The sequence below is a fragment of the Ursus arctos genome, unplaced genomic scaffold, assembly GCF_023065955.2.
Source record: "Ursus arctos isolate Adak ecotype North America unplaced genomic scaffold, UrsArc2.0 scaffold_5, whole genome shotgun sequence".
NCBI classification, from domain to species: domain Eukaryota; kingdom Metazoa; phylum Chordata; class Mammalia; order Carnivora; family Ursidae; genus Ursus; species Ursus arctos.
In genome coordinates, this window is record NW_026623067.1 from 32,330,653 (window position 1) to 32,343,651 (window position 12,999).

Here is a 12,999-nt window from a genome sequence, read left to right on the forward strand (position 1 = left end):
AGTGCAAACAAAAATGCCAAACAAATGCCCTGTTTACTTACACTTTTATTAATAAAGACAACAGAAGAATGAGGTTTCAATATTTTATTCAAGTTTTACTTTAAGTGATGTTAATTACAGCATTTGAAGGGGAGGATCTAATTCCACACAAAATGGAAGACTCTAAAATGTACCCATTAAACGGCTAAAAAATAAACTGAGTGGCGAGAATATAACAAGTCCAATTTAGATTCCGAGTGTTGTCACAATGTGATTACAGTCACACAGACTCTTCCCAGCTCAGAGCTGGGACTCTTAGAAGCTTTTTCATACTCTGGTGCAAGGGCAGAAAACCACCACACGAGAGGGACTTAAGTCCTGAATTCTTGGCTTCATCACATCCGCCTTCTCCACCCCAAAATGGCACGAGAGACAGCTACCACACCCTGCAGACTACTTTTGGTGTAAAAGAGGTGACGGACTGGGGTGGAAACAGGTCAGGAAAATCTGTCTAAAAAAGTCTCTTTCAGATGAGTCTGTACACACCATCAATGAGTCTCTCCTTCATTTGGGTAGGAAACCGAGTTCAATTCTCAGGAAGTCATAATTTCATTCATGTACTCAAATACCAATTAACAAAGTGCCCACAAATTATCAGCTTCCACTTGCAGCCATTTCTAGATAAAAAAGAAACCTGAACTCTCTAGAGGGGCCACCAAGCTCCCCCCAAGTCTACAGCTGAAAGGACTTTTTGTGGAATTGGGTTTCTTCTGTACCTCTGAAAGGGTAACACCTTAAAGCTGAATCATCTTTAACCTGGAGGTCTAACATGATATTTAGCAATACTTGCATCCCAGACATACAACATTAAAAGGTACACTAAATTCTGAAGGTAGCTATGCTCAAAATAGTTTAAAATTAAACGATTGTACAGTATTCACTTATGCCTGAAATTCCAGTCCTAGACCAAGCTTGTGGCCGCCAGCATTGACATTCTTGCCATCCAGAAGAGCCGATAGCGTCAGTTTGATACCTGCAGGGGGAATGGGAAAGAGGGAGAGGAAAGAGGGAGGGAGGAGAGGAAAGATAAGAAAGGTCAGCACACAGAAGAAGAAAGGTTAACACAGGGAGGCATGCCAAAGCTCGCTGGCCAGACCACAGCCAATTCAGAACCTGCTTCGGCCGTGTGTGCTCAGCAAGGCAAAACCACATGGCCCGGGAATGCCTCTTACTGATCACTGTCGGACTAATTAATTGGTGGCCTGGAATGAGCTTATAAAACAGTAAGTATTATTCCACAGCCCTACCCAAATCCACTCTAGGAAGTCTACTTTCCTTTGTCCTCTCATGGCCCCCTACTACAGTAATCTCTCTACCACTAGCACCAGGCACAAAACTTCTTCAGCAAAAGTACTTTGAAATGAAACCCAACCATGAACCAGACTCCAAGGTCTCACACTCAGCGTGCACACAAGCACACACACATGCACACAACTGGTATTTTCCCTACAGTAGCTTGATTTTGCCATCATGTAATATTCGATTTCTAGAGTTCAGAGACCCAACTTGACCAAACTAACCCCAAAGTGGTACCGTCTCCTGTAGTTCTAACACACCAGGGACTGGTCTAGCCAACTGTGCAGAGGAAACCCACAGGACAGTTACAAGTGAGGATGATCTCTGCGCTAGTTTTAAGAACCTGCTGGAAATAAGTATCAAGCATTATATACACACTGGGAAAGACAGATGGAAAAAAATAACCGACAGTGTAATGTATGTTAGCCTTGGCCTTTTTCTCTCCTACTTACTACTTCTATTCTCCAAATGTTTTATAATGACTCTGTATCCTTTTATAAACATTTCATTATAAATCTTTATATACACTCAACTATAATGTACAATACAGGCATTATATAAACAGTAACATAAAGCAACAAACCAGCACTCCAATTTTTCTTTAAGGCAAAGAACTAATTTCACTAATTTTCACAAGCAACACATACCTGGCTTTAGGGTCTGAGTGTATCCTAAACCTATCAGGCTGGAGTTGTTCACTTTAGCCTAGTCAAGGAAAAGAACAGACAGAGTTGAAATTGTTAAGTACTTTATGTTTCCATCTCTACAACGAGTAAGAGCTTTGTAATCAACCAACCCTGGACTTCAGGATCAAATTCTCTTTTCTCATGACCCCTCTGTTTATGGGATTCATTAAATTCAACACGAAATATATCAAATCTGAGAGCTAAGTCTCAGAAAAGAAACTCAAAGAGTCAACACAACTGTCAATTAAAAGGAAATTATTATTTAAATTTGATTCCTGAAGGTATGAATGCCCAACTTCATTTATACTGAGTGGGTCTGTATTTAAGTTACAACAGGTGAAGACACTTTCATTTGTGGCCAGAGAAATATAAGCCTTCTTACATGGAAGATTTCTTCGAAATCTATTTGTTAGGATAAGGGAAAACAGAGCAAATGTCAGATGGAGTATTTGAGGTTTTTTGTTTTTTTTTAAAAGGCATACATTGTTAGAATTTTCCCTTCATGGGGGCACCTGGGTGGCTCAGTCAGTTAAGCGTCTGCCTTTGGCTCAGGTTATGATCCCAGGGTCCTGGGATCCAGTCCTGCATCAGGCTCCCTGCTCAGTAAGGGAGTCTGCTTCTCCCTCTGCCTCTGCCCGTGCTCGTGCGTGCTCTTTCTCTCTCTTGCTCACTCTCTTTCTCAAATAAATAAATGAAATTTAAAAAAAAAAAAAAGAATTTTCCCTTCATGAAAAAGGGAAGCAAAAACCATAGTGACATGAAGGTGGTTCAGCATTGCCACGCCTGAATTTAAAATGAATATTAGAGCAAAAGAATGACTTAGCCAGTCACTTAAATTTCAGCACTTAATGAATGCTGATTAATAATTAAGTTCAGGGGCGCCTGGGTGGCTCAGTCGGTTAAGGGTCTGCCTTCAGCTTAAGTCATAGTCCCGGGGTCCTGGCATCGAGCCCCAAGTTGGGCTCCCTGCTCAGCAGGGAGTCTGCTTCTCCCTCTCCCCCTGCTTGTGCTTGCTCTCTCTCTCTCTCTCTCTCAAATAAATGAAATCTTTTTAAAAAATAATTAAGTTCAATAAAGCAGCTGAGTCAATAATAATTTTGCCCTCATTCTTCTGCCTGAGTTGCAGGGAAATCTGGGCCTCTCCCTGGCCCCTTTCTGGTGAAACAAGGAGAGGTCAGCAGCAGAGCGATCTCCAGCCATGAGAACACTGAGTCCTGGAAAAAGCTGAGGCTGTCAAGGTGCATGTTTTCTGCTTGAATGCTGTTTTCAGACCTGACAACTCCCATGAGAAAGAACAAAGCAGCGGGAAGGAAGACCTTCTGGCAGACAGTGCCCTATCTGGCTCTTCCTTTTTGCTTATCCCATCTAATTACTAAGGCCCCTTTTCCTTTGTTTCTAAGCGCTTAACGAGAAGGGAGCCAGATTCAGATGCCATTTCAGACTTCAAATGGCCTGTTTGTAAATTACATAAGGAGCATCCTGCAACACGAGATTTCCTCATTCCACCCCAAAAGGGATGCAACTAGCAATGCCCTGTGACAACAGAGATGAGTTCACAGGATTTAATGCAAAAACCGTGCAGCAGCTAAGGGTCTGTGGGCAATGCCAGTGAGTCTGCAAGATCAGATGCCAACTGCTAAACGCCAGGGCCTGGTTTCTTAATATCCAATATAGGAGAGCTGGGCAAGAGAATGAGAAACAAGAAGGAAAATGAACATTTAAAACCTTCAGGTTCAAAGTAAACCCCTTTACAGTCTTCAGGAGGAACAAGAGCTGATTAGGGGAGGGGGCTCCCCAGCAATCCATCAAGTCCTGGTCCCAGCACTTACCAACCGTCTGCCCCATCTGCCCTCCACCTCTCTGAATTTCCAGTTCCTCGTTTGTGCAGAGGGTTGGGATGATCATTTTTTGAAAAGGCGCCTACCTCAAATGGGTTGTATAAGAATTAAACACAGTAACCCACATATAACGGGCTGCACGCAGCGCCTGGCACCCACAGTCAGAACTATTACTATTAGCACTTTCCTCATTTCAAGCTCTTTCCACAGGGAGAAAATCTCTAGCCCAAGCATGCAACCTCGGCAGTCCAGAAGGATGCCAACCCCACCATCAGGTGGAGCCTGGCCGATGCAGGATTCCACCGGTACTCACCGAGAAGCAGGCGTCAGGGTCGATCTGATACTTGGCCGCTATTCCAAAGCGAGTGTTACTATTTCCTGCTGTCCAGGCCAGATTGACAGCAGTCTCTAACTTCTTGTTCACCTTCTGATAAATGGAGCCACCGAACTCTGTCCCATCGTTTCTGCAAACAAGCACAGCACAGATGCTAATCCACCCTCAAAGGCAGGCTGCAACTGGGCACAGCTGTCCAAATCTAACAGAGGACAGGGATGCTGTAAATGAACCAAAGTGATCACAAAACGGGTACCCAACTAGGGAAAAGTCTGATAGGAAGGGAACAGACGCCAGCGTTGGGAATGTTCAGAGGAAGGGAAAGGCTATTTGAACCATCACTAGGAACACCCAAAGGCAGGAAGCTCAGGCTGCATGGAACTTGAAGCTTGCTTCCAAAATATTCTTTAAAATAAAAGCAGCAACGGCGCACCTGGGTGGCTCAGTCAGTTGAGTGTCCAACTCTTGATTTCAATTCAGGGCGTGATCTCAGGGTCGTGGGATGGAGCCCTGAGTCGGGCTCCCCGGCTCAGCAGGGAGTCTGCTTAGGATTCTCTCCCTCTGCCCCTTCCCATTTGCACTTTCTCTACATAAATACATACATACATATAAATAAATAAAATCTTTACTAAAATAAATAAATGAATAAAGGCAGCAAGTAAGACCTTGGGATTCTGGGGGGGTTTCTGTTTTTGTTTTTTTCTGCTGCTACTGCTAATGTCATTACTTTTATAAATGTGCCTATGATAACAATAGTAAGGAAATAGAAGCAAATGAGAAGAGAACACAGTCAGAAACAGTAAGAAAGGCTGGGCCACTCGCATTTTTCAGAAGGCAGGTTATAGCCCATAGCAACCCCAGCTGCAGCCACTGCTGTGAAGACACAGCCAAAAGTGACCCAGGCTCCTTGGAGGTGCAGCGATGACAAAAGAGTTTAACCTGCAATTCAGACTTGTCCACCTGTGTGAAATTCTTGGCCCAAACCTCCAGTATCTCCACAGTTCTGATGCGATGAAAAGGAGCTACTTGGTGCATTACAAAATGTCTCATCTTTCAAAAACGGAATGAAACTCAATTGGGGCAAACGCCTTCCTCTCTTCCGAACACACCAGACTGACGCCAGCCTCTGGAAATAGCCCCCATTCCCTCCTTCACATTCTTAACGTGAAACAGTATCAAAGTTCTGCCTCATCACTTTGGGTGCTTCGAGTAGAAAATGTCATCGGAAACTAGTAAGGCAGAGCCCACGTGCTTTGGAATTCAGCAAAGAGCTCAGAACTCACTAACCCAAGGAAAAATTGTTGCTGATTCATTGCAAACTCTGCTCCTCACCAACACAGTCTCTCTGAAGTAGATGTTCGTAAGTACATTCTAAATGCTCACGTTTTCCCTGAAATCCAGCCACATAGACATCGTGCTTCCAGTACGTACAGGTTGAACCCCTCATTCACAGGGAATCCTAACGTCTTCAGAGCTGAGTATGCTACAAAATAGCAGCCTGTCACAAACAATAGATTTTTGAGTGATTTTAGTACAACTGAAATAGGAAAATTTTCTTGGGCTCACGTGTTTGTCAAAAAAATGTTAGTTTCTTTCAATATATTCTAAAACCGGCAACACTGCCTTCCTGTACTGAGCTCTCAAAACCATAAACAGAGGGAAGTCATTGTTCAAATTCAACTGTATAAAGCACAAAGAATGTCTATTACACATCGGGGCCTCCACAAGCACCAGGGCAACCCAGATTAGCTGTGTCAGCTGTCTCCATGCCAGCTAAAAATAAACCATGTCCACTTATTAAGAAATCAGGTATCTGAGGCTTAGGTATGTGGGGAAAACAGCTAACAGCCGCTGTTATTCCTAGAACTGGTGCCAATTTCCAATTCCAAACCAAGAAAGACTTTCCATTTCAGTCAAAACTCTAACTTAAAGAACCCTTCTATTGCTTGTGCTGTTCTTCCTGTGACATTTTTGTATGTTACCTTTTTTTGAATTTATGTATCTTTTTTTACTTTTCTGGTGTATATTTCTATGGATTTTAACACATGTACAACCACCACTACAATCAGGATACAGAACAATTCCACCACCCCCAAATCTCATACCACCTCTTTGTAGTCACACACTCCCCCTGACAACCCAGGAAACCCTGGACTGTCCTTCACTGTGGTTTCCCTGTGATTTTCTAGTTTTAAAAAAATTCACAAATTATATTAATATCTGTTATGTTATATTAATTCTGTTATGTTAATTATATTAATCAGAGTAGTCCTCCATTATCTGCAGAAGGTATGTCCCAAAACCCCCAGAGGATACCTAAAACCACAGATAGTACTGAACCCCTGTATATACTATGTTTTCTCCTACACATACATCCCTGTGACAAATTGAATGTATAAATTAGACGCAGTAAGAAATTAGCAACAATAACTTCTAATTTATTTTAATAAAATAGAACAAGTATAACAATATACTGTAATAGAAGTTATATGAATGTGGTCTATTTCTAAAAATAGAAGTTATATGAATGTGGTCTATCTCTAAAAATACATTATTATACTGTATACGCCCTTCTTGGTTTTTTTTTTGGGGGGGGGGACAGGCAGAGGGAGAAGGAGAGACAGAATCTTAAGCAGGCTCCACGCCCAGTGCAAAGCCTTACATGGCGCTCAATCTCACGACCTGACCCCAAATCAAGAGTCGGATGCTTAACCAACTGAGCCACGCAGGCGCCCCAGTATACAACCTTCTTGGGATGATGTGAGATGGCAAAATGCCTACACGATGGGTGAATGACACAGACATATGATGCAGCGTCAGATTACTACCGACCTTCTGCAATACATCAGAAGGAGAATCATCTACTTCCAGACTGTGGTTGACTGTGGAACCATCAACTGACATCATGGAAAGTGAAACAGCAGATAAGGGGGAACTACTGTATAAAAATTCTTTTAAAAAGTTTGTAAATAGAAATGTTATTAGATCTTTAAGAAGTCACTTCTTTAGTGACCTCTAGTGGAAAGAAAGAAAATTGGTAAAGCTGTCCCTGACTTGTGCCACAGGTTAGTTGCTCCTGCCTAAGAGAATTTTAGACTGAAATGTGCATTTCCATTCACCTAAATCAGCAGCACTCCACTTAACTCCCAAGGTTGATGACAAGTGGCTCTCTAACCTAATCTGCGCTTTTCTCTCCCCTTCCCGTACTGTCCGGTAATTAATTAACTTTTGCATGCTATGCCATGTGGAAAAGACGCTATGCGACTGAGATCATCGTCCCCTAACCTGTCTCTCAGATCTGCATTTCATTAAGCACAGCAACCTGACCTCAGGCATCACAGAGAAAGAGTGGCACCTTTCCCTGCCATTTTCTTCTTTTTTTTTTTTTTTTAAAGATTTTTATTTATTTATTTGACAGAGAGAGAGACAGCCAGCGAGAGAGGGAACACAAGCAGGGGGAGTGGGAGAGGAAGAAGCAGGCTCCCAGCAGAGGAGCCTGATGTGGGGCTTGATCCCAGGACCCTGGGATCACGCCCTGAGCCGAAGGCAGACGCTTAACGACTGAGCCACCCAGGCGCCCCTTCCCTGCCATTTTGTTACTAAAACTGAAAGGTGCTCCAATGTCCACAAAAGGGCACTAGCAGGGAAGCGACACTCCTCCGAAGGACATCATGCCACTGCTGTAACTGATCAGTCATTCCGTAGGTACCAGGGACAACAATGACTCTAGACACGAAGAACCTAAGCCACTTCCGGAAATGGGCAGGTGGGAAACAGAGAAATACCAGCAGGCCATTTGGCTCATCTGATTCCAACACACTCACCTGGAAGTGATTAAAAATGGAGCTTGAAAAGCAATCTCCCTTCTGCACACACTCACACACCACACTCGTGCACACTTACACGTTAGTGTGGAGCTGGAACTCGTCAGTCTTGTAGCCAACCGCAAAGTTGCTCTGGGTCACTCGAGACTTCGAAGTCTCAAAATTCATCTGGTAGCCGGCCAGCCAGCCTTCATAGCCCAGCACCAAAGCGCCCCGGACCGAAGGACCGGCAATGTCGAAATCCACGTCGCAGCCCAGGTTGATGTGCTCCCGCTTATACCCTGTCTTGATTTTAGCATTTTTTTTCCTGAAGGAAAAGAAACTGTGTTAAGATCACAAGCTGACTCACCTTGCAACAACCATACCAAGAAGTACCAAAAAATTGCTTTAAATCCCAGTTTATATACAGGGATGGGGGGGGCAAGGTCTGGGCCCAGATCTCCCTTACGCAGCTGCTGTGGCCACAATGGCAGAACACAAGCTCTCTACCCAGAATCGAGTCTGCAGAAATGCCACAACAATGAAGTTGAGAGCAGAGGCAGGGAAAGCTTGGGGGAAAAAAGCGCTAAGTAATTTTCTTTTACTAACCTCTCCCTATGCTTTATGTAATGGCCTACATGGGCATTTATTAGGGAGAATGCCACCATGTAATTATGAAACAGATGTTGCTTTGCTATTCTCCAAGTCTATGAGAAAGATACGGTGTATCTGTCATGAAGGCAGCTATCTAAACAGCAGCTTTAAGGAGATGGCTACTTTCTTACTCTGTGGCTCACCATGTAAGTAAAGAAAGAAACAAATACTGGAGGGATCCCTTCTAAGTAAATAGAACAGATAGCTTTTAATTCAGTATTCATGAGATCCCAATGAGTATATATTTCAGAGACCTGGGTACTGATGTGCAACCTGGGGCCCTGCAGTCATGGGGGCTGGGAAGCTCTGAGAGACAGGACAAGTTCACAGGTCTTGTCTGCTAATCCCAGATTTGCATATGACCAGATGGTGCCACCTGTGCCTACTGCTCAGGAAAGGTAGGTGAGTCATGTCACCTGCAAATATATTACCATGCCTTTACCAAAGGTCAACATGGGAGACAAGACCACACCTACCCAATAAAATTTAGACAATTTTCTGTTATTCAGCTACAAAATGGACATCCTCCTGCAGCAAGCTGCATTCTCACCAGAGATGCGATCTGCACAGCCTTGCCCACCCCAATTTCATTCACACCAAGATTAAAGCTTCAGGCCCAGCACCCAGACTCTGGACTCTAAATACCATTCTCTCCCAAAAGGCACCAGTGCTCCTTGGAGAAATAGCAGACTACGGCTCAGGACAGGCAATGTGCGAGGTGAGCTTGAAGCATTACCAAAGCTATCAACGACTGTTGGGGTTGGTGCACAATGACTTGAGAGCTAGCCTGAAGAGACTCCCAAGGGATTCAAACAGGAAACAATGAGCTCATCTTTAAGAATAATACCAGCAATGGATTGAAACATAACAAATATGTTTAAATCTATGAATTTTTCATATTGACACTTAAAACACACACATTAGTCATCTTCAGAAACCAGAGAACCAAGGTGTTACTTTGAAACAATAAACTAAAAAGGAAGCAAACATTTATTCCACCTTTCCTACACTAACTCTGTCTCAAGGTAACCAATAGGTTACCTTGAGAAGTTTCTTTTTATTGAAATAGTCTTGCTAATACATGAAGAACGAGTGATTAAAGTAGAATTACCAATTTGTAACCCCTAATGAATGAATTGTGAATAGCACTAACATACAAAGAACGAACCAAGCCTTCTATGTCCAAGTCATGGAAGCACGGAGCACCACTTGTATTTTACCACCCCCGCCAATGGACTCTAAAGGCAATGAAGCCTCTGACTTACCAATTAACAGTAAACATGGCAGACAGAGGAACAAGTTAAATGGCACCAAAGAGATGCAAACAGCAAAATTTAGTCTATATGTAATCTTACAGGACAAATGATCTAGTTTCAACAAATAAATTGCAAAGGGAGGGAGGGGGGAAGGAGGAGGAGAATCTAAAAATTAAAGAATTTAAAGCAGCCATATGTACCAATTTTTGCAATTTTGCATGGACAATTTTTGATTCTTTAAAAAAAATGAAATCATGTAAATGTGATTAGGCTAGAGATTTAACAGTATGACAGAATTATGATTAATTTTTTACAATATAGTCATACTGTGGTTATACTTTTTTAAAAAGGAATCATATTGTGCTTGCTTCAGCAACACATACATTTTTTTTTAAAGATTTTATTTATTTATTTGACAGAGATAGAGACAGCCAGCGAGAGAGGGAACACGAGCAGGGGGAGCAGGAGAGGAAGAAGCAGGCTCCCAGCGGAGGAGCCTGATGTGGGGCTCGATCCCAGAACGCCGTGAGCCGAAGGCAGATGCTTAATGACTGAGCCACCCAGGCGCCCCCAGCAACGCATATATTAAAACTGAAGTGATACAGAGAAGATTAGCATAGCCCCTGCACAAAGATGACATACAAATGCACAAAGTGTTTCCTATCTTTAACTCTAGGGAACAAACTGATGGTTACCAGAGAGGAGGGGGTAAGAGGATGGGAGGGCACTGGTTGTGATAAGCACCAGGTAATGAATGGAATTGCTGAATCACTATATTGCACACCTGGAACTAACATAAGATTATATGTTAACTAATAAGAATTAAAATAAAAACTTAAAAAAAAAGAATCTTACCACTTAAAGATACATATTAAAATATTTACAGATGAAATTACGTGACAACTGTTATTTACCTCAAAATAATCTGAGGGAGAGATTATGAATGTATAAATAAAACATAATTGGTTCTGGTCGATAATAATTAAAGCTGGGTGATGGGAACATGATGAGGGCTTAACATACCACTCTGCTTTTTTTTTCTTCTACTTTCTTTTGTATGTTTGAAATTTTCCATATCAAAAAATTTAAGGTTAAACATTCCAAGTCGTCAATGACATGAGAATTTCAGACGTCATGGCTGAAAATAAAGCAGACGCCACTCATAAATGACAGTGACGCTTGTAACTTTTGCTCAAGTTGCTTCAGTGCATTTTCTCAAGCTTTGAAGGAAAGGAGTAACAACCAAACAAATTCTCTCTCAAGAGGAAAAACTCAAAATAAACCTATTCTGGTCTGCCTGCTCTTTGCAGGAAGAAGCCTAGGTTTTGGCTTCTCCATCGGGCACCATGCTAGTGGGGTGACTGATGAAAGACAGCTGCTCAGAGGCTGACATTTAGAAAGAGAAGGAGACCAAGAACTATAAGAACGAGGCATCTTATAACCACCAGGTAAAAAGCTGCTGCCGACCACGAAGTGTGCTGCCTGGGGCAGGACCTCCGAACAGTGGTGTGCACCAGCCACACCGGACCATGCACACAGTGCCTCCCTTACACTGTCTCAGGGAATTCCAGCCAGGAGCACAAAGCCCCCAGAGAATGGGCAGTGCTGGGGCAGTGACTCAGGTTTCTCTCCAGGTTCCTGCTCTCATGTAACACTCCACATCTTTGGAGTTCTCCCTCTTACAAATATTACTGGGATTTTTTTTTTAAAGCTATTTCATGGTGCTAACTTGGCAAGCACCTGAGCGAGGCATGACTCTGATTTCTGGTTAACAAGCTGGCTTTCTTCTGTGATGGGTACCCAGCATGGGTGCTGGTCCATAGATCAGTCTGCAGCCTCATCCATAATGTGGTCCATGCTCAGCTCCCTACAGAAGCCAGGATGCTTTCCCAGGCTATCCCCCTCAGTAGCTCTGGAAAGCCAGCTTCCATTTCCAATCTCCATCAAGTCATCAAAACTTGCCTCAAATACCCAGGAGCAATACGGACACAACGCCATTCTTTTATAAAAGGAACTGAAGCTCCTTGGAGAAACAAGCAGAAGATGAGCCTGGTACCTCTTCTGAAGTAGAGCTCAAAAGAAATGATAGCAGAGTATAAAACACAAGGATGTCGGCTTGGAGGCATGCCCAATGGCCATATCTAAAACAAATGAGTATAAAATATATTATGGTAATGGATTATAACTCACAGAATAAATGTCGATGGATCCATACTGATATAAATAATTGATTAAATTAATAGATGGAGGAGAAGAAAGAGCTCTCCCTTACAGCAGAATCCCAATTAATAAATGCAGAAGGAATGATGGGAAGAGAAAATCACCATTTGCCAAACGTAACTGCTGCAGACAAGAATCACCAGTTGAGGGGTGCCTGGGTGGCTCAGTGGGTTAAGCATCTGCCTTTGGCTCAGGTCGTGATCTCAAGGTCCTGGGATCAAGCCCTGCATCAGGCTCCCTGCTCAGTGGGGAGCCTGCTTCTCCCTCTCACTCTCTCCCATTCCCATGTGCGCTCGCTCTCTCTCTCCCTCTCGAAGGAAGGGAGGGAGGGAGGGAGGGAGGGAGGGAGGGAGGAAGGAAGGAAGGAAGGAAGGAAGGAAGGAAGGAAGGAAGAATGAATCACCAGCGGATACTATCCTTTTTACCAAAGGATAAGAAACAGAATACCTGCATAGTCTCAAAGTATTTCCCAAGATACTTATTTACAAAGAGAAAAATAGCTTCACAGAGAAACCTCACAAACACCGCTTACCAAGTGATCAAAGTTAACGTCACTAGTAATGAGGCATAGTGACATCTATGCCCTGACATCACACACTAAGAAAGACAGAACACAACATCACTTCTGTGGCTGTGAAAAATGCATAACCTGAGTTCACCATGAGGAAACATCAGACAAATCCAAATCGAAGGATTCTACAAAATAATTGGCCAATCCTCTTTAACACTGTCAAGGTCATGAAAGACAAAGACTATGTCCCAGATTAGAGACGACAAAAGAGATTTGACAACTAAATGCGATCTAGTATCCTGAACGGGATCATGGACCAGAAATAAGACATGAGTAGGACAACAGACTAGTTAACTGTGTGA

The 12,999-nt window shown here is 42.9% G+C and overlaps 1 protein-coding gene and 1 non-coding gene across 3 annotated transcripts in view; one reads left to right on the forward strand and one right to left on the reverse strand.

Moving 5' to 3' along the window:
• Nucleotides 1–69: 69 nt before the first annotated feature.
• Nucleotides 70–12,999, reverse strand: part of VDAC1 (voltage dependent anion channel 1) — a 28,133-nt gene continuing 15,203 nt past the window's right edge. For both annotated transcript variants that reach the window (XM_048220894.1, XM_026507977.4), the window contains exons 6-9: nt 8,097–8,324; nt 4,173–4,323; nt 1,983–2,040; nt 70–1,012 (exon numbers count right to left, since the gene is read on the reverse strand). In XM_048220894.1, the coding sequence (XP_048076851.1) occupies nt 921–1,012; nt 1,983–2,040; nt 4,173–4,323; nt 8,097–8,324 (529 nt within the window). In that variant the 3' untranslated portion in view covers nt 70–920. The remainder of the gene's footprint in view (nt 1,013–1,982; nt 2,041–4,172; nt 4,324–8,096; nt 8,325–12,999) is intronic.
• Nucleotides 10,471–10,574, forward strand: LOC113261960 (U6 spliceosomal RNA). Its single transcript, XR_003318566.1, has one exon. It is a non-coding gene; the product is annotated as a U6 spliceosomal RNA (small nuclear RNA).